The following is an 18,480-nucleotide window of genomic DNA, read 5'->3' on the forward strand; positions in this document are numbered from 1 at the left end:
TAGACACATACACACACACAGAGCACTAATGGTGCATCTGATTTTGATTTTGAGGGACCCCAGATCCCCTGGGGCTCACTGTGTCTCCCAGGTTAAAGTCCTGTGTAGAGGAACATCTCACTTTTTCATAAGGCCAGTCATGAGGAGAAAGGGGATTTGAGACACACGTTTACCTTCTGGCAGCTCATTTAGGAACACGTCTGTTCACATATAGATCTCAAACGCACTGGTTTCTTTCAGAAGCTTTCAGCCTCCAATACAGCTAAGGAACTTCTGAAACAATTTTTTTTTCTTTTCTGATTCCAGTTACCTTTCCCCCCCCCGCTATCATGACCTCTGATGAATGAAAGGAGCCATATTTAAGTTCATTTCCTGTTTACTATTAAAATGATTTTGCAGATGTTTAATTACATGCATATGTATGAACACGACGGAGAAAACAAAACCTTGGCTACTTGAGGCAACTGAAAGAACAACGTGGTCATTCCTATAGGCAGCGATTGCCAAAGCGCTTGGGCAGTGCAGGCCCTAGAGCACTGGCTGTGGGCACAGGGGTTCAGCCCTCTGGTCCCTCCCTGTCCCTGGGGTGTTCAGATATCCTGTGTCAAGAGTGATATGGGCTGGGTCTGCTCAGACTGCTTCAGGGTCTGATCCCAGCGGAATAAGAAGTTTCCTGTAGATCTATGTGGCCTCTACACTGAAACAAACAATACTAGGCATTAGCCAGCTTTCTTTTTTCCTCTTCTTTATGCCACAATGTCCGCTGAGGGACGCCCTCATTCCCCAGTGTGCATGCTGGAGCCTGTAAGAGGGGCGACCGGACATCCTGTTGAGGGTGTGGTCACCCACAGGGCTGGGCGCGCGGCCTGGCAGGAAGCTGTGCTCCGCTCACCCTGTGGGCTCGGTTGGAATGGAAGTGACGTGGCCACTGGGGAGGAGGCAGAAGCCCATCGTTTTCTGCATGAGTTTCCAGCGCCTGTTCCAGAGGGAGGGGACGTCACTCAGTGCACCCGCTCAGCATCCTCTCTACCAGTCACATCCCCGCCCTGCACCCCCACTGCCAGGGCTCGCCTGGCTGTTTCCCACCCTGTAAAGCTCAGTTAGGGATATGGCACAGCGACGTCTCCTACCTTGGGACTAACACGGTCTTGATTTTCAATTCCATGAATTACTGTTGGCCTTGGGCAGGTCTCTTGGCCTCCCAGGATCTCAATCACATCTGAACAACTAGCTCCACCCACCTGGCAGGGCGTGGGGATTGTATGTTAAAGGATTGAGCCCAGAACTCGGGGTGGGGGCACCGGGCTGACTCTGGCCCTTCACTGCTTCCTGTTGAGACGTGGCTGGGACAGATAATTTCAGAGGTTCCATCCAGGGGCTGGGGAGGCCACAGGGGAACAAAGGGTCCTGTTCATTGGGGGCCATCTGTGCAGGGTGCTGGGAAGGAGCGCGTGGCCTGTGTTGTCTCCACCTGGGGATGACTGGGTCCCTCCCAGTGCCCGCTCCAAGAAGCAAGGTAGGCTGGAGAAAGTGGACTCCAGCTCTGGACCGGCCCACTGAAGGTGCTCAGGACTCACTCCTGGGGGGCTGGCAATCTGCGGGTGCTGCAGGGGCAGCGGCAGCCCTGGGAGAATAGGAGCTATCTGCTCTGTCTCCACATGTGGGACAGGCAGTGTCCCTCGAATGTCAAGTCCTTCCACCTTTGACCTGATGGCATCACTCTGTCCTGGCGCCCTGGTCAGAAGGGCTGAGCTGCCACCACGTGTATCTTTGGTGAAGAAAAACACTTGATACGAGATGCAGTTTAGCAGGTTGCCTGAACTTCCAAGCATGGAGCAGAGGAGGTTAAAAACAGCTGGGGGCCCTGGGTGACAAGAAAGGAAGCTGCTTCCTGGAGCAGGGCTGCGCCAGCTGGGCGGAGCAGTGTGTGGGGTGGGGACCAGTGTCCCGGGTGGTGGCTGGGCTCCTGAGCTCACAGGCTTGGCCTATGAGCATCTGTCTCCTGCCTCGTGAGGCTGGGCTGGCTGCAGTTTCTCCTTGGGGCTGTGTACTTTGGGACCGCCTCGTGACCCTGGCCCTGCTCTGCCCATTCTCTGGTGCCCTCCACCCCGACCTGGGGGTCCTGGAAGGACAGAGGGGGGACTGCCCTCTCCTGAGGAGCACTGGGCTCGGCCACCCCCAGGTCAGCCTCAGTTACCTTTACCTCTGTGACCAGAGGGGCCTTCCATGGGATCCTACTCTGCTGGCTGGGTTCTCTGCCCTTCCAGGAGCCCAGCACACAGTAGGTGCTCAGCAAACATTTACTAAATGACCCAACCTAGTCCAGTATCTTCTTTTTCTGTGGAGGGTGGTGGAAGTGCTAGAATAATTATTCAACCCCCAAAATGTCACTTGGGCACCGACTACAGCTCCGGCAGGCTGGGGGCCTCCTGTGGGAAATGGGTGACCTTGGCTGTGTCTCTGGGACCATGGGGGTTCAGGTAGGAAACTTGGGTTTGTAAGAGGCGGGGAGAGCTTCTCTCCTTAAGCTTGCAGAGCCAGCCTCTCGGGCCACTGCCACCTGGAGACCTTTTGGCCTGGGTTTAGCAGGCCCCAAACCAAGGCAGGGGGAAAGCTGCCTGAGGCCGCTGTGGGCCCACAGCCTCCTCAGGTCTGTCATGGCAGGTGCGCAGACAGCTGACAGGACAGCCCCGCGGTGGGGAGAGGCCCGCCCAGCACTGCAGCGGCAAGGCTCCGCTCAGGTAGGAGAGGGGTTGGGGGAGAACAAGCCCGATCAGGGGCAGCAGATGAGACGACCTCAACACTCACGCACTGAGGGCTTGGCGACCACTGGATCTTGAGGCTGGTCGTTTGCCTTCTGGGGAAGCAGAGTGCCAGGTGGTGCCCGGGACTCGGGGCAGCGGGGCTTCTTCCAGGCCCACCCCTTCCGGGTCCTGCCTGCCCACTGTCCAGGAGCGATGGGTGAGGTGCTCCTCGGAGGCGCCTGCCATCTTCTGGAAAGCGCCGCCTGTCGCCAAGTGAGATGCTGTCCCAGGGGCAGAACCGAGCTCTTCGGGACCTCCAGGCCCAGTGCCTTCTCTCAGGCCTGGCCGACTGGGCAAGCTTTTGCTTCCAGAAGCTTGGTCCTTAGCTCCTCTCCTTGGAGTTTATCGACTGGCCAGCCAACTGAGGGTCCGTGCCAGGCAAAAGGCCAGGTGGGTCTGTGGTGCTCAAGGCCAACGTCCCATTGGGAGTGGGATGTGCTCCTCCTGGCGTGGCCGCTCCATGTCTCCTGCCTCCCTCGGGCAGCACAGGACTGCCGCCTCCCTGCCCCTCCTTGGGCCCCTCTTCGGGACTCATCCCTGGGGCCCCCCTGTCCTGGGCCCAGACCTTGTCCGCCTCCCCGTTTCTCTCCACTTCCACCTGGGGCCGGGTGGAATGGCCACCTTGTGGCCGCCAATGTTGGCTTCAACGACATGGAGTGGGGACAGCATGCTTTGCTGCCCAGAGATCTTGTGGGACCACCAGTCCCCGAGGACCGGGACCAGCTCTGGGTTTAACAGGTGGGCCCGCCAAGTTGCCCGGTGTGGGGCTGAGGGCTGGTGTGGAGATTCAGGGCAGGCCCCATCCCAGGGCTTCGCGTCCATCCAGTGGTGTGGGGGCTGGTGTTCCCGGGCAGCGCGGGCTGGATGGGACTGTGTGGGCCTCTGGCAAGTTGAGCTGTTGACTGCTTGGTCCTTGTGAGGGGCGAGTGCCCCCCGTTGGAGTCTGCCCTTGTCCTGCGCTGCCCAGGGCACACCGGGCGGGGTCTGCCCGTAGAGGTGCTAACAGCTGGGGGTGTGGGTGACAGCTGCCAGAAATCACCCAGGAGCAGCAGGAGGAGGTCAAGGGAGGTCACAGCTCTTTCTGGTCCTCTCTGGCTCTTCGGAGAGGGTTAGAAATACCCTCCCAGGACCTGTCCTTGGAAGCAACGGCTCAGGGCTCATTCTGGGGGACCTCTGACTGGTTTCTGGGGACGAGCAATGGCTGGACAAGAGAAGACAGGCTCTGTATGGAAACTAAGGCTGGTCTTCAAAGACGGTGAGCAGGGGAGGGGCAGTGTGGCCCCGACAGCACTTGTCAGCTAACACTGACCTGCCCACCAGGTGTAAGCCCCCCCCAACTTAGCTGGGTGTTAGCAGAGAAGGCACTGACGGCAGCAGTAGTCAGACTGGAGACTCGCCATTGCTGACATAGGTAATGGCAGTGAATAAACCCTAAGCTCCAAGCCCTGTTTTGGATTGTGAAATTCGTCATGACCTGCCCTGTCATCAAGCCCTGCATCTTCAGAGACCTCAGTCACCTGCCCTGTCCTCACCTCAGGATGCCACAGATGGTCCTCAAAGGGTGCTCATCCCTAACTGGTCAGCCCGGGCCTGGGGTTAGGAGGGGGACCACCTAGAGGTGCCCTGGAAGGTGGGACTGGAGTTCATCTTAAGATGTTCCTTGGAATTTTGTGCATGTGTTAACTCCTCCTACGCGTGTCCTACAGGGCGGCCAGCAGTCTGCAGCAGACAAGGCCTCGGTATGAGGGGCTTTGCTAGCTCTATTCCAGGGCTCGCTTCCCGGCTGAGTGGGACGCCGTGCAACCTGGTCAAACTCCAGACTTTCCTTTTTTAAAGATACTCTCAGAGGGAGGCAGCTTGGCGCCACAGACAGAAGACTGCGTGGGCAGCCAGGCCCTCCGCTGGCTACCAGGCCTCTTCTTGCTGGTGAAATCAGGAGAGGGCTGCTGCTCTGAGGCCCTTTTTATTTTCAGACACTGCACTCACGTGGGGAAGGCACGGTGGGTGGGCACATCATGCACCCCAGGGTCATGGCCTCAGGGTCAAAGAACCCTTCCAAAGTTTTCTGCTGGGTCCCTGCACCCACATGAAAGGGTCCGGGGGAAACTGCCTTATACCACGTTCCATCCGAGGGCAGTACTACAGCGAAGCATCAGAGCCCAGTTTCTAAAGAATCTGTATTCTAAAGTGTGTCCAGGGCCAGCCTGCCTTCTGCCCAGTCCCAAAGGATCCCAGACTCCTGTAAACAGAAGCGCCAAGTGCCTGGAGCAGCAGTTGAATTAACTGGGGCAGCCGGAAGCAGCTGAGGCTGTGCTGACTCCAGGGAGAAGAGGTGAGGTTGCAATTAATATTTAGTTACTAAAGAGCATTTTCCTAAAGTACCCACAAATAGAAGTGTATATATATATACATATATATATATATATTTATATTTATATATAGAAAGTACTTAATTAGATGCTCTATCCCAGGAAAGCACATATCTACAGTCTCCTCCCCTAGCAGCTCTTTTCTGCTTCAGCACAGAATCCTTAAGCCCAGCCACGTTGGCACCGGTGTCCTGGGCCTGGGGCTGAAGGAGTCGGGTGTGGATCGCCTAAAGGCACTGACTTGCTTATCAAAGCCCCCCAGAGGCCAGAGCCCTTCACACACCCCTTATTCCAGGCAGCCTGGCCTACAGTCTCTGAGTGCCTCCCCTGGAGACAGGGGCAGCCAAGCTCCTCTCTCTCCTGAAGTGCCAGGTGCAGGGCACATGCAATCTCCAAAGGCACCCTCAGCCCAGGACCTGCTGGCATGGTGGCCCAGAGCATGCTGGTCCAGTCTGTGTCTGCTAGTGCCAGCTCAGGATGGGACACTCTTGGTGTCCTGGAAATAAACAGGTGGTGGAAGCGTGGAGAAAGGCTGCCTTAAGCAAGGTTTCCCCACTGGGGTGGAGATGGGGGTGCAGTCGGGCAGGTGGGGGTCTCTGCTCTCCACGGGCCGGTCTGCGTTTCCTGAAGGGCAGCCGCCATGGTGATCTCCAAGGCTGCGTGGGGGCTGTGGGCTGCCTTTCAGCTTCTCCTGTGGAGGGAAGGCGCTCTCCCCTCCCCTGGGACACAGGCCATCCCCAAGCAGGGCGGCTCCACCAGCGCTATTTGTAAGGCCGCAGGAATCGGGACACTTTGGAGCGCAGCAGTTTGATGAAGGACCTGGGGAACATCTCTTTGGACTCCTGGGCTGTGTACTTGAAGTAGTTCTGGGGGTGTGCCAGCACGTCAAAGAGGGCCTTGATCAGCTTCTTGTCCTGCAAGGCAAAGGGAGGCTGGGTGAGGCCAAGGGTTGGGGGGCTGGGGGGTGAAGGCCCTGAAGGGGCCTGTGAGGTGTCTGCAAGGATGCGGGGGGGGCAGAGGCTGGGATGGCTGGTGGGCTGCAGGACCCCATTGACTCTTTGCCATGAACGCTTTTTTGGTTTTAATAGTTGAATTCTTTTTTAAATAGTTTTTTGGTTCTAACTCTTGGGGTTTCACTAATATTTTATTTAAAAAGGGTTCTGCTGCAAAAACCAAACCAACTGTGCACACACACCCGCCACCCTGAGAAAAACTCATGAGTCCTCTGTGTGCTGGGCAGGACCAGAGGCTGGGGGCCAGAACCTCAGCAGCAACTGCCCCCAGCGGGCGGGGGACCAAACACTCAGAACAAACCTCAACTGCCAGGTGCCACGGAGGACCTGCCCTGTGGGACTCCAGGCGGCTGTGACCTGCCCAGGGAACAGACGCTGAGCTGAGAGCAGAAGGAGGGGTGGACATTCACTAAGGAAAGAGGTCGGGGAAGAATGCTGGGGAGGCCTTGGGGGAATGTGGCCCAAGAGCTGCTGCAGAGGCAGGTGTGGCCACACCTGGCCAGGTTTTGCTGGCCAAGGCTTCTGTCCTGAGTGACAGGAATACCTGTAGTTCTGTGGAGAAGCTCCCAGGGCAGAGGGCTGGGGCAGCAGGGGAGGGCGAGGGGGAGAGAGGGGTGCCATCATCCCCGGATGGCCCTCTGGTTCCTGCTAGACAGATGGCTGAGCCTGAGGAGGTGCGCAGCTTTGTGCTCGAGACCTCCAGGTCTCACCCTGGGTGTCTCCGCAGCACGTGAAACCTTGGACTTAAAACCAACTACCGTAAGCAGAAGCGCAGCAGGCCTGGTGAAGCCCCAGCCCTGCGAGCCATCCCTGTTTCTCAGACCCAGAGGGAGGGTCCAGGGGGCCTGCTGGGGTTCCCCAGCTGGTAACAGCTGGAGCAGGAGTGAGCCAGGTGGACCGGCCCAGCCCTGATCTCCATGTCTACTCCACCTGGGCTCCCAGGCTGGAGGTGCTGTCTGCCCAGAGGCTGAGCTGGGGCCAGACTCCCAGAGCCCAGGCAGATCCTGGGGTCTGGCCTCTCATGGTGAGAGCCGAGGGCCCTGACATGGCCGGTGCCTGCTGCGTGGTGGCCAAAGCCCCCTCGGTGGCAAGGTGGCTCTACTAAAAGCAGAATGAGGAAGGAGTCAGTCCCAAAGGTGGCAGGGATGCCACTGATTTTCAGACGCCACCGTGTCAAACTATCCCATCTCCCAAATGAGAAACGTGTGGCTGAGGGTTAGTGAGGAACCTCCCCAAACCCGTGTCCCCAGGTCCTGGGCTGGACCCACCAGACTCACTCAGGCCTCCTGGTCTGGAAGGACAGATGTGCCAGACCCGGGCCCCAGGGCGCCCCCATCACCTTCTCCTCTCCGTCACCACCGTTCTCCCCTCCCTTCTCTGGGGGACTGGAGGGCAGAGCCGGGGACATGAATGGCCCTGGACCATTGCAGGCCCCTATCCCAGGATTATAGGCATCCCTTCCCGTAGAGAAGCTCACTCACTTTCAGAATTTCCTGGTGATTCTCCGAGGCGTAGAGCCGTCCATCCCGAACGATGTCTTCTATCAGTTGCTGGTAGTCCTCTGTAAACCCACAGCAGGGAAGGTAGGTGAAGGGGCGAGGCCCTGCCTCTTCCCCCTCACGTCCGCCTCGGCCCTCCCCTGCTCTAGCCTCAGGCTTCAGGCTGCAGCTAGAGCAGCTCGGCTTCTGTGCCTCTGTACCTTCCACCCAGACTGTTCTCCTTGAGGTTTGGCTAGCTAGGAAACTCTTATGTAACTCTCAAAACCCTGCTTGGGCAGTACCTCGTACTGAACCCTGAGGACACCCTAACTGCTCTGCGTCTGCCCACACTGTACCCTGTGGGCCTGTGGGCATATGCCAGGCTGGAGCCCCTTGGGGATGGGGAGTGAGATTTGTCTCTGTGTCCCCAGGGCCAGGTGGGGCTTGGCACACAGTGCAGCCGCGCTTACCATCGTAGGTGACGTAGGGCACCTGGAACCCTTTGCCGCTGTTGCCCTCGTTAGATTTGAACTGGATCCAGAGCTTCCGGGAGCGGGAGGTGAAGGCGATGGGCCTCTCGTAGGTCTGGCAGGTCTCATAGGTGGTAATGGATGTGGGCGAGGCTGGGGGCCGAGGCCACTGTTGGTGAGCTGCCTGCAGGTCCTCAGCCCTCGCCTGGCCTGCCTCCTGCCTCAGGCTGCGGTCCTCTCCCCCGTCAGCTGCCCAGCATCCAGTGACCGGTCCCCCAAACACTCAGCTCTCTAGTCTCCTCACTTGTTCCCTCTGCCTCGAATCCTCTCCCTACTCTCAATCCCAGTTCCTACTTATCCTTCTCAGACCAGTTTCTGTGCCCCCCTCCTCCAGGAAGCCTCCCTGACTGCTCCATCCCCACCTTGCCATATTTCCACTGTGCTTTGGTGACACTTTTATTAAAGCCTCTCTTTGTCAGGTTGGTACTGTCTCTCTCCAGCCAAGTGTTCCTCGAGGACAGGGTGCTTGCACACAGCACAGAGCCAGGCTGTGGCAGAGGGGCAGATGAGGAAGGCCTGCCCCCTGTGGGTGATGAACCAGGGGGAGCTGCTGACCCCTGGGGTTCCTGGGGCTGGCCAAAGGGTACCCCACCTCCTCACTGCTCCCAGGGGGTCTCCCTGGGGGTCTTCCTGGGGGGCCCTCAAAGCTGGAGAGGCTGGACCCCCTAGAGCTCAGCCCTGGGGGTGGACAGTGGAGGAAAGGATTCTGGGGACGTGGAGAGAGGTGGATAATGGGAGTGTCTGGGGAGACCGTCCCAGGCTGGGCTCTGACTGGCTGTGTGACCCCGGGCAGGCACTTTGCCCTTTCTGGCCTCAGGCCTCCTGTTTGCACACTGGCGCCTTCTGGCACATCAGTGGCACTGAATGGGCGATGTATGGACACACTAACGAAACAAACAGAGGAAGGGCACGGAGAGGACAGAACCCCTCAGCCTCCCGCTCCTCTGCCCGTCTCTGTATCACAGACACTCCAGGCCCCGGTGGGCAGGCATGTTTCTGTGCCTGCACGTGCCTCCTTCTGGCCCATGGTGGTGACTGGGAGCTGGTTCCCTGTGGCACGGAGGCCCCGCAGCAGGCGTGAGGTGCTGGGCCTAGGCACATGCTGGTCCCGGGGGGTGCAGGGGCTTCCCTGCCTTTCCTGGGGTTGTAGCCAATCTCGGTACACACTGGTCGTCACCCCTGCTGAGGGGCCTGCTGCTGCTCAGTGCCTAAAGTCTCCCCTGAGCCCCTGGCGGGGTGACCAGCCAGGAGAGGGGATGGGCTGTCTGACCCTGGGGCGCCTTGGGTGTGTGCATTGGCTGGCTCTTCAGTGCACCCCAGAAGCGCCCGGGTGGAGGACGCCCTGCAGTGTAGGGGCCATTCCTGGGTCTCCCACTGGGTGGTGTGCAGGATGCAGTGGGACAACTGGGATAAGACACTGGCTGGTGGTCAGTACCAAACCATTCTTGGCCAGGACGTAGGTCCCCCTAAGCTCTGGGCTCTGATGCCCACACCTTGGCCCCCCTAAGCTGTCTGGACCACTTTCTGGAGTTCTGTAAAGCCTGGCTCTCAGAGTCAGATGGGAGTGGCTTTAACCCTGCCGCCCAGGTGAAGCCCGGGGCCCTCGCCCTGCCCTGCAGAGCTGCCCTGAGGCTGAGGGGTGCAGGCTGGGCTGGCCCCGCTCGGCCTGCACGTACCGCTCTTCCTCATGACCAGGACGTCGCCGCACTCGTCCTCAATGGGCAGGAAGATCTCAGGGACCACGATGAGGATCCTGCGCTTGGGGGGCGGCGAGATGTGCCACACGCATTCCGCGTTGGCCGGATAGTCGCCGGGGTAGTTAGGGGACTCGATGTAGCCCGTGTAGTCGCCTAGCTCACCACCGCAGTGCTGGTCTGTGGACACCAGGGCGTGGGTCTTGTCAGACCAGGGCACACGGGCCCTGGAGGCCCAGGGCAGGCTGGCAGGTGCTCCACCTCATGTGGTCCCCTCCACCTGGTCCTCCCCTCTTAGGGACCCCACCTGGGCTGCTCCTCAGTGGGAGGGCAGGTCCCCATTTCTGTGTTGGTTCTCTGAGGCCCAGCCCGAGTGTCTTCTCACTGGGCACCCTTGGCTGCCTGGCCTGGCTGTTCTGTGACCGGGCCTTGTGGGGGTGCCATGTGGCTGGCCCACTGAGCACCCCTGCACGCTGTCTGCTTACTCTGTCAGCCCCTGCTTCTCTTCCTAGTGTCACTGCTGCTCACAGCAAAAGCCCAAGTGAGCCCCGACATCCCTGTCCCCTACTTCCTGTCTGCCCACCCCTTTACTCAGCAGTCCCCGAGTGCCTGTGTGTGCCAAGTGTGGTCGCCCTCTCCACTGAGCAGGCAGGCTTGGGGACAAGCAGGCAACACAGAGAGAAAAAGAGACACGTTCTCCTTTTTCTTATTAAGCTGTTTACCCTTGAAGAGGCCAAAGTGACATTTTTATGAGCTAAATGGTTCCCAGGCTTAACTTTATAAAGGAAGTCACCTTAGTTATGCAAACAGAACTGAATGTAAATTGAATTAAATATACATGGTTTTCCCATACATTTTCAATATCTTCTCCTTCTATCAATGGAAAAGGACAGATTTCATTTTCACCTTATCTTCCAGAAGCTTCCCTCCCACTTGGCTTCCCCCTTACCCTCCTTAGGATTTTTAAAACCCCATCTCTGTTGAGCTCTGCCAGGGTGTCTGTCCTCCAGCCCAGGTGGCCACAGGCCAGGCGGGGACAGCTCCAGGCAGAGGGGACGGCTCCCACCTCCAGCACACAGTCCCTTCATGGTCCTTTAGGCTGTGGCAAACATGACCAGTGGCGCAGGAAGGGGTAACTGGCTGGAAATTGATTGGGGAGAGAGCAAAATACCAGAAAATATGCCCCAAAGGACTCTGGGAAATGAGTTACAAACATGTAACATGAAGGCAGCGTCCTCTCTGTCATGCTTGGTGACTGGCTGAGTGGGGGCTGGGATGCTGTCTATGCCCAAAGCTTCCTGTTCTACCATGTTTCTTGAGCTTCCCAGAGGCAAAAGGAGACAGTCTGCCCCTCCACACTGGACATGCTGGGCGCACTGCTTCCTGCCCGCTTGGCAGCCTCCACGGGTGCCTTTACCGCTGCAGGGCCCAGCCCTCGGCAGCTGCCCCACAGGACCCCTGGCATGGAGCCTGGCTCTTCCCTCCCTAGACCAGATCCCTGAGCAGGGCCTAGTGAGCGGCACCGGGCCAGGCTGCACCCTCCACACCATGGGCTCCTGGCGGACGCAGAGCTCCCAGCACGTCCCGCCGTGCCAGTGTGGACGTGACTGCACAGGGAGGAGCCGGCGGTCTGCCTGCCCGTGCGATGTGAGGTCAGGGCTCACCTGCCCCTCCAGCCCTCCCAGCACTCCCAGCTCCCAGCCGTGGGAGGAGCAGCACCTACTTTTGCAGTGCGAGACGTTGGTAGAGCCGTCAAAGTCAGTGCTGGTGTTGCCCGGGCAGCTGAGGCAGTGGCTCTGGCCAAACTCGGGCTGGTAGGTGCCCACAGGGCAGCGGATGCACCGGTGGGTGGTCGTGTTATAGTGGTGGCCGGGGGAGCAGTGCACTGTGGGGGCGGCACAGGGTCTGGTGGGAAAGGCAGGCCTTTTCCCCAGGTCTCCCTGCCTTCCAGGTCTGCCAGCACTGTGTTCGGGGCCCTTCCCCGGGGCCCTGTGCCCCCGCTCCATTTCCTGGCCCTGTCCATGGCTGTGCAGATGGTACTCGGCAGCCCAGCTTGAGTGCCTGCCCTCAGGCTGACATCCCAGGCCCACTGCTCTGGATGCAGAGTGGGGTGGCATGGACGGGAGGGAGGAAATGTAAGGCTGCCTATAGAGTCCTCAGGGGAGGCCAGCGAAGGCAGCACAAGGGATTTTGTGTGGAGCCCAGAGCAGCCCGCGAGGCTCTCTGGGGCAGGAGAGGGAAAGCACAGGTCCTGGGGTGGGGGGTGCTTTGAGGGGGGCTCAGAGGCCATGGGGACGAGCTGGCAGGGGCTGCAGACAGACTGGAGTGGGGTCAGAGAGAAAGAGAGCTTGGGGGACTCCACAGCTTCCCGGGGCACCCAGCAGGGCAGGACGGAGCTGCAGAGACTAGAGGGGAGGGGACCAGGGCTCCGGGTGTGCGGGGCTGGAGGAGCTGTGGCCTGGCAGGGGGGGTGGTGTTGAGCTCAGGGAGGGGCTGCACCGGAGACACGGGGGGGTCACCAGGCAGCTTGCTCTTCCCGGTGAGCAGATGGGTTTACTCAGACTCGAGTGCATGCACGGGACTGGGACCCCAGCACTGCCAGGGGGAGGGGTGTGTGAGGATGAGCCGGGCAGGGCTACAGGCTGCGGCCACCAGAGATGGGGACTGACTGCTGCCCAAGCAACTTGGGGCTCCCACTGCCACCTCGATGGGGGCGATTATCGGGAGTAGCTGGGGACAGTGAGCAGGCTGTTCCGGAGAAAAGGGCAAGATAGGAGGCAGGATCCAGACGTGCTTTCTACAAGGCCGACAGGGAAGGCAGAAAAGCTGGTGGGCATCTCGGGGGAGGTGGGGTAGAGAGCTGGGGTTTCCTTTTCCAGAGTGGGAGGGTTTGGGGCAGTATGTCAGCCAGCGGGGACACCGTCCCTAAGGCCTCAGCTGGGAGGGGGCGGGGGGAGGGCAAGGTCAGCAGTGGAGATGGGGCCTGGGGGGCAGTTTGGGGAACCGGAGGGGCTGCCAGACCCCGTGCAGCCTGGAGGGAGGGCCTCCAGGGAAGGGGAGACCTCTGGCCTCGGCCTCCCACCCCTGCTGCCCCCTCTTGCCCCTCCCTCCACCCCCTCTACCTGCCTGCCAGCACAGTGCAAAGCTCTCCCAGCACCCCGAGGAGCTGGCGGCCCCCAGCTGGTGCTCTGGGGGCTCAAAGTTCCAGACTGTAACTCTTGTGCCTGCCTGGCCCTCTCATCTGAGACTCTTGGGCAGGCTTGTGCTGGACCCCATGTTGTCCCCGTCCTAGCGTGTGGCACAGTTCTGGGCACCAGTGTCCACCACCTGCTGGCTCCGGGCTGCTCTGACCTTAGTGGTTTGCCACAGCAGGAAATAGGGGTTCAGGGAAAAGCCCAGCTGGCCCCTTGGGGGGTGGGGTGGGGGCGTTCTCACCTTTGGCCTCACAGTCTTGGAAGGAGGCCGCCCCCTCGTGCTTGGTGAGCAGGCCCCCTCCACAGGAGAAGCAGCTGGTGCGCCCAGGCTCAGGCTGGAACGCGCCCACAGGGCAGGCCTGGCAGGGCCTGAAGCCGTCGGCAGAGAAGGAGCCGGGAAGGCAGTGGCCTGGAAGGCAGAGGTCACAGCTCAGGCTGGGGTGGGGGTGCCTGGGGGCGGGGGTCTGGGCTGGGCCAAGCCTGGCCCCTGGCCGGATGCTGGCCGCAGCTCACGCCCTGTGTAGCCTCGGCTAGACCTGGCTTTACTCTTCCCCTCCTGTGAGAAGGGGTGGAAGAAAAAGTAGCTTTGCTGTCAAGCTAGGGAGTGTGGACCCCACATGGGGAGGTGGGAGGCCGAGGGAGGTCATTTATTTCTGAGGGGCTGTCCCCAGGGGGCTGACCACCCTGGGCCTTCCCATAACTGGGGCTGTTCAAGCTCCAGGCTGAGGCCCCTTGTCTGGCTGCAGGGCTGGGCTACGGCAGATGGAGGAGGGTCTGTGGGGTGCCTGAGGGCACAGTTCGGACAAAAGGAGGGGGCAACACACCCCAGCAGAAAGTCTGGAGGTACAGGGTATTCACTGAAGCAGGGAGTGAGGGGTGGCACTAGTGCCCCCTTAGCCCAGACCCCGGAATTCTGTTCTGCCAGTGGCCACTCTGTGCTCATCGCCATCCCCTGGGGTGGAGGCTGCTCTCCTGGGGGGCACAGTGAGCCAGCCTGCAGAGCTCAGGCTGGCCTTTCATCTCTTCGGTGCCCCAGAGGAGTCTGCAGGTGTCTACCACCCTAAGGATCCCATTTCCCCACCCTCACAGGTACGCCCTTCCCCACCCATTCTCTCAGGTGACCCCACAATGGCCCAGGAAGGGAGGCTGGTGGTGGTGGTGGTGGAGCTATGCACCCATTTCACAGATGAGGTTGAGTGGGAGAGTAAATGGTAAAGCCATTGGCAAACCGAATCGTGCTTGGTAAATTGAAAAAGGGCTTTCCAAGCCATTGTTAGGGCAAACTGTAAAGTTCTCTGTGTAGGGCACGTCCTCGTCCAGGTAACGGCACACTCCATGCAGCATTTCGATGATGGAGTGCTCCATACAAGGTAACACGTTTGGTTGACCATAAAGCAGTACCCTCCATTATAAGTGGTAAGGTGACCTGTAAATGACCAAGTGTTGGTGAACTGTAAAGTCCTTTCCAAACTGCATGATGCAATTTCAAGATGCAGCCAGTGCTTGCTAACTGTGGGCGCTGAGGGTCTGCAAGGCACTTTGGAAATGCAGCTGCACGGGAAGTCATGGCAGGCTCTGGAGGCGGCAAAGAGCTTTACAAAGTAACACAAGGCACCTGGCCTTTGCTTTGGGAGCCCTGGGAGGCTCTCCTGTCCCCCAGGCTGTGGCCTCCCTTTCCAGGGTGGACCCACACTTGCCTCCACATTCGGATACGTTGTGGGCACCGGCCGGGCCAAGCCCATCGCTGCTGGGGCACGGCGTGCAGCTGAGCTGGCCGTCCTTGTCCTGGTAGGTCCCCGGTGTGCACGGCACACACTGGCTCGGCTCTCCACTGAAGTGGGTTCCAGGCCTGCAGGCCACTGCGGAGGCAAAGTGGAAAGATTGCTGGAGGCAGAGGTGGGCAGCAGGGGCCAGGCCATCTGTCTCTTGATGCCTCAAGCCCAGGCTCTTACAGAAAGGGCACAGCCCTTGTCCCTCAAAGGGCAGAGTGGGGCCCACACCCATCAGAGAAGAGCCTGGGGTAGGAGCCATGCCGGCCTTGCGTGAGGACTCCTGAGGCCTGATTCTGGTCTGGCTTGAGGGCAAAGGAGGCTTGAGGGCGCCCCCTCCTGGCTGTTTCTGCTCAGGGCGCTCTGCAGACGGGGCTGCCTCAGCCCTCCCGTAAATGCCTGGGGTCACAGGGCTCCACTGGCACCTTTGCTCTCTGCTCCACAACCTACCCTCCAGCCCTGCCCCTGTAGCCTGGGTACCACCTTTGTCCCGGTAGTCCCACAGTCACTTTGCCAGAACCGAACTCCCTGCCTTCCCTTCCTTCCCCATGTGGAAAGCTGGCCCCTAAGGACGGGGTAGTGCAGAGAGGCTGGGCGGTGACAGAGACCCGGACAGGAAGGCCTGATGGCAGAGGTCAGCGCAGGGACGGCGGGCTGAAGAGCCAGCCAGCGCGGTGGGCTGCACTGAGAAAGTAAGCCAGCTGGCGAGCAAATAGGGGAACTGATGGAGAAAATAAAGTGCGGGGTGGAAGTTTGATGAGGAGCAGGGTGTTGGTATAAACTCAGAATATACTCCCAGAAAACCCGAATCAGCCTGGGGGAAGCCGGTGCCTTGGGGTGGAGGAAGCCGCGGCGGCCAGGTCGGGTCCGCGCCTCTGGTGGGGGCGCTGAAGAGCAGCCTCGGCTGCAGTCTTCCTGCCAAGTGCAGCCCTGCATCTGGTCACCCAGTGGAGGGTCATACTTAGAGTTTAGGGACGGCCAAGGAGACCAGAGGCAGGGAAAGCTCGAGGGGCCGCTCCCAAGGAGAGGGCCCTGGAGTCTGGAGGACGGAATGTCACCTGCATTCCTGCACAGGAAGGGGATGCCGCTGGAGGACTTGTTGACATTTAATGTGTGTGGATGGATGGTGAGGTACAGGCTGCCCAGGTGCGAAGCACGTGCACACGCGGGAGGGCGGGTGCAGCAGCCACTGTGAGCGGCTCGAGCTGGGGAGCCTGGGTGGACAGAATACGGAAGTTCTTTGTTCTGTCTGGCAATGTTTCTGAAAGTTTGAAGTGGTTTCAAAATAAGTTATTGAAGACCCCAGAATGCCATCACCCAGCCCCTTGCCCCTGCCCGACATCTGCCTGCTTGCTGCTCAGGGTCCTGCCTGCACTGCCTCACCCCAACCCTGTGTCTTCTCCAAAGGTCCCCCCTCGTGCCTCTGGCCCAGTGTATGCTCTGCACTCCATCTCCACCAGCCCCGTCACCATCCTCACCCGGATGCCTCGAGGGCGTCTTGGGCTGACAAGAACAGTCAGAGCTCCCCATCTCCACCAACCCATCTTCCCCAAGTCTCCTTCAGATCGGGAAATGATGCCCTGCACCCTCTCACCCCACCCATGTGGCCCGCACCGGGAGCTGCCCTCCGTCTCTTCCTGGCCTCCCTTTCCAAGGTGTCCTCTGAACTTGTCTCATTCTTCCCACCCCTCCTGCGGCCACCTGGTCTGGGCCCCGCCTCTCTCTCTGGGTCTCTTCTCCCTCCCTGCTCCACGTGGCCTTCCCAGAACGCAGCAGAGGCGCTCCTCTGCCTAGGGTGTTCCGGCAGTCCCCACGGCATGCACCGAGGCCTGCAAGGCCCCTCCTGCCTCTGGCCTTGTCTGGCCCGTGGGTGTGCTTGCAAGGTCAGCCTGCTTTCCACATAAGCGTAAACCCCATTAGGAAAAGGACTCTGTCAGGTTCACGGCCACTTGGTTACTGGGGGCTTCTCTAGACCCTCTCAGCAGGCTGCGCCAGGGCTCTGGTCCAGTCACCAGCCTCATCCACCTGGACCCTGGCTGGCCACCCACCCCGAGCCTGGCTGTGGGCCTGGCCTCACCTGCTCTTTGCAGTGCCTGGCTGCACCCTGCATGGCCCTCAGCCTCTGATGTACCTGCACTCTGCACCCACGCCTCCTCCTCTGGGAAGCCTTCTCTAACCACAGAGACTGGTCCCTATGCCCCTTGGGCCCCTCCACTGTGCCCTTGATGGCTGAGGGTCCCATGTAGGAACGTTCACCAAGTGATAGCCTTGCCTCGGCCCCGGCTCTCATGTGACAGCCGTCATGTACACAATGAGTGCCAGGGTGCTTCTCTCTGGCAGGCCTCCCTGTGTCTGTGCCGGCCCAACATGTCTGTCTCCCCTGTGTGCTGCACGGGGATGAAGGACAGAGAAAGTCTGCCACACTGACGTCAGAGCAGCCGTGGGCAGGGACTCACCGCATTGGCCATCCTGTAACACCTGGCCTGCGCCACATGGCCCCTGGGCCTCCAGGGCCTTGGCCGGCCACTGGGCTACCTCGTACTCAGTGCCGGCGACCTGGACAGAGAACTGCTGCCGGCTGACGGATTTGCGCAGAGTCTTGATGGCGGCCTGCAGGCTCTGCTCCGCTCGCTTCCTCGTGCAGTCTGCGTCACAGGCATCTGCAGAGGCGGGAGAGACGGTAACTCACACGCCCCTAGGAGCTGCCTCTGCCAGGCCCCCTCTGCCAGGCACTGCGCTGGCTGGGCCTCTGCTCAGAGTGCTCGGAGTGCATTCGCCTTGTTGCGTCCCTCTGACAGATGAGGAGACCGAGGGCCCCAAGAGGTAAGTCAGGTCACATAGCAAAGAGGAGGAGAAACCAGGCCTCTGCTGCCCAACACATCATCTGCCAGGGCAGAACTCACTGAAGGGTGCTCCTCTCTGCCACTCAAATACCCCTGGGGCTGCCACTGTCCCCAGAATCATGCCCAGCTCTCTGGCCTCGAATCCAAGGCCCCCTGTGGTCCAGACTCGGCCGCCTGTTTTGCCAGCCCCAACCTCCCAGCACTCAATACTCACTGTGCACTCCACTTTCTAGCTACTGCCCTACTCACTGCCTCCTGAACACATCCTGCCCTCTCTGACCTCTCTGCCTTGGCCTATTATATTTCCTCTGCCCCGATGCCATTCCCTGGCACTTCTTGCACCATTTGGAACCTTGATTTCAAGTCCTGATTCAAATGGTGCCTCTTCTGGGAAGACTTCCTGGGCGCCTCTCTTGGGGAGAGAACTTAGCTCTGCGCCCTGCTTGTTCTCATGCCTCTACCACCAAGTGTCTCCCTCGGCCTGGGTAGTCTGCGTGCGTCTGCCTCTCCATGGCTGGGAGTGCTGCCAGCATGGGTGTCACGGTCCAGTCCTGGCTTTCCATAGTGCCTAGGGCCAGGCACACGCAGCACACATTTGCTGACAACTCAATACTCGTTTACAGTTAAGAGGAAAGAGCTGGTAGGAAGCACGAGCTAGCATGGCAAGTCCCCACCGGGAACCTGGGAAAGACAGATCCTTAGCTCACCCCTTCTGGGGAGGCTGTGGGCCTGGGTATGTTTTGTCTTCCAGGCCTCAGCAAGGGTGTGGAGAGGTGAAGTGAGGCC

General features: G+C 59.9%; 1 protein-coding gene across 6 annotated transcripts in view; it reads right to left on the bottom strand.

Moving 5' to 3' along the window:
• Nucleotides 1–358: 358 nt before the first annotated feature.
• SCUBE1 (signal peptide, CUB domain and EGF like domain containing 1) overlaps nt 359–18,480 on the bottom strand; it is a 127,651-nt gene continuing 109,529 nt past the window's right edge. For 3 of the 6 annotated variants that reach the window (XM_073213989.1, XM_073213988.1, XM_073213992.1), the window contains 9 exons: nt 17,308–17,511; nt 15,910–16,065; nt 14,780–14,941; nt 13,324–13,491; nt 11,612–11,773; nt 9,871–10,068; nt 8,135–8,287; nt 7,668–7,747; nt 359–6,087 (listed from right to left, as the gene is read on the bottom strand). In XM_073213989.1, coding sequence (XP_073070090.1) covers nt 5,935–6,087; nt 7,668–7,747; nt 8,135–8,287; nt 9,871–10,068; nt 11,612–11,773; nt 13,324–13,491; nt 14,780–14,941; nt 15,910–16,065; nt 17,308–17,511 — 1,436 coding nt within the window. In that variant the 3' untranslated portion in view covers nt 359–5,934. The remainder of the gene's footprint in view (nt 6,088–7,667; nt 7,748–8,134; nt 8,288–9,870; nt 10,069–11,611; nt 11,774–13,323; nt 13,492–14,779; nt 14,942–15,909; nt 16,066–17,307; nt 17,512–18,480) is intronic. The other 3 variants (XM_073213990.1, XM_073213991.1, XR_012121625.1) reach the window with 2 other exon arrangements.

Source organism: Manis javanica, chromosome 10 (assembly GCF_040802235.1).
Source record: "Manis javanica isolate MJ-LG chromosome 10, MJ_LKY, whole genome shotgun sequence".
Taxonomy (NCBI): domain Eukaryota; kingdom Metazoa; phylum Chordata; class Mammalia; order Pholidota; family Manidae; genus Manis; species Manis javanica.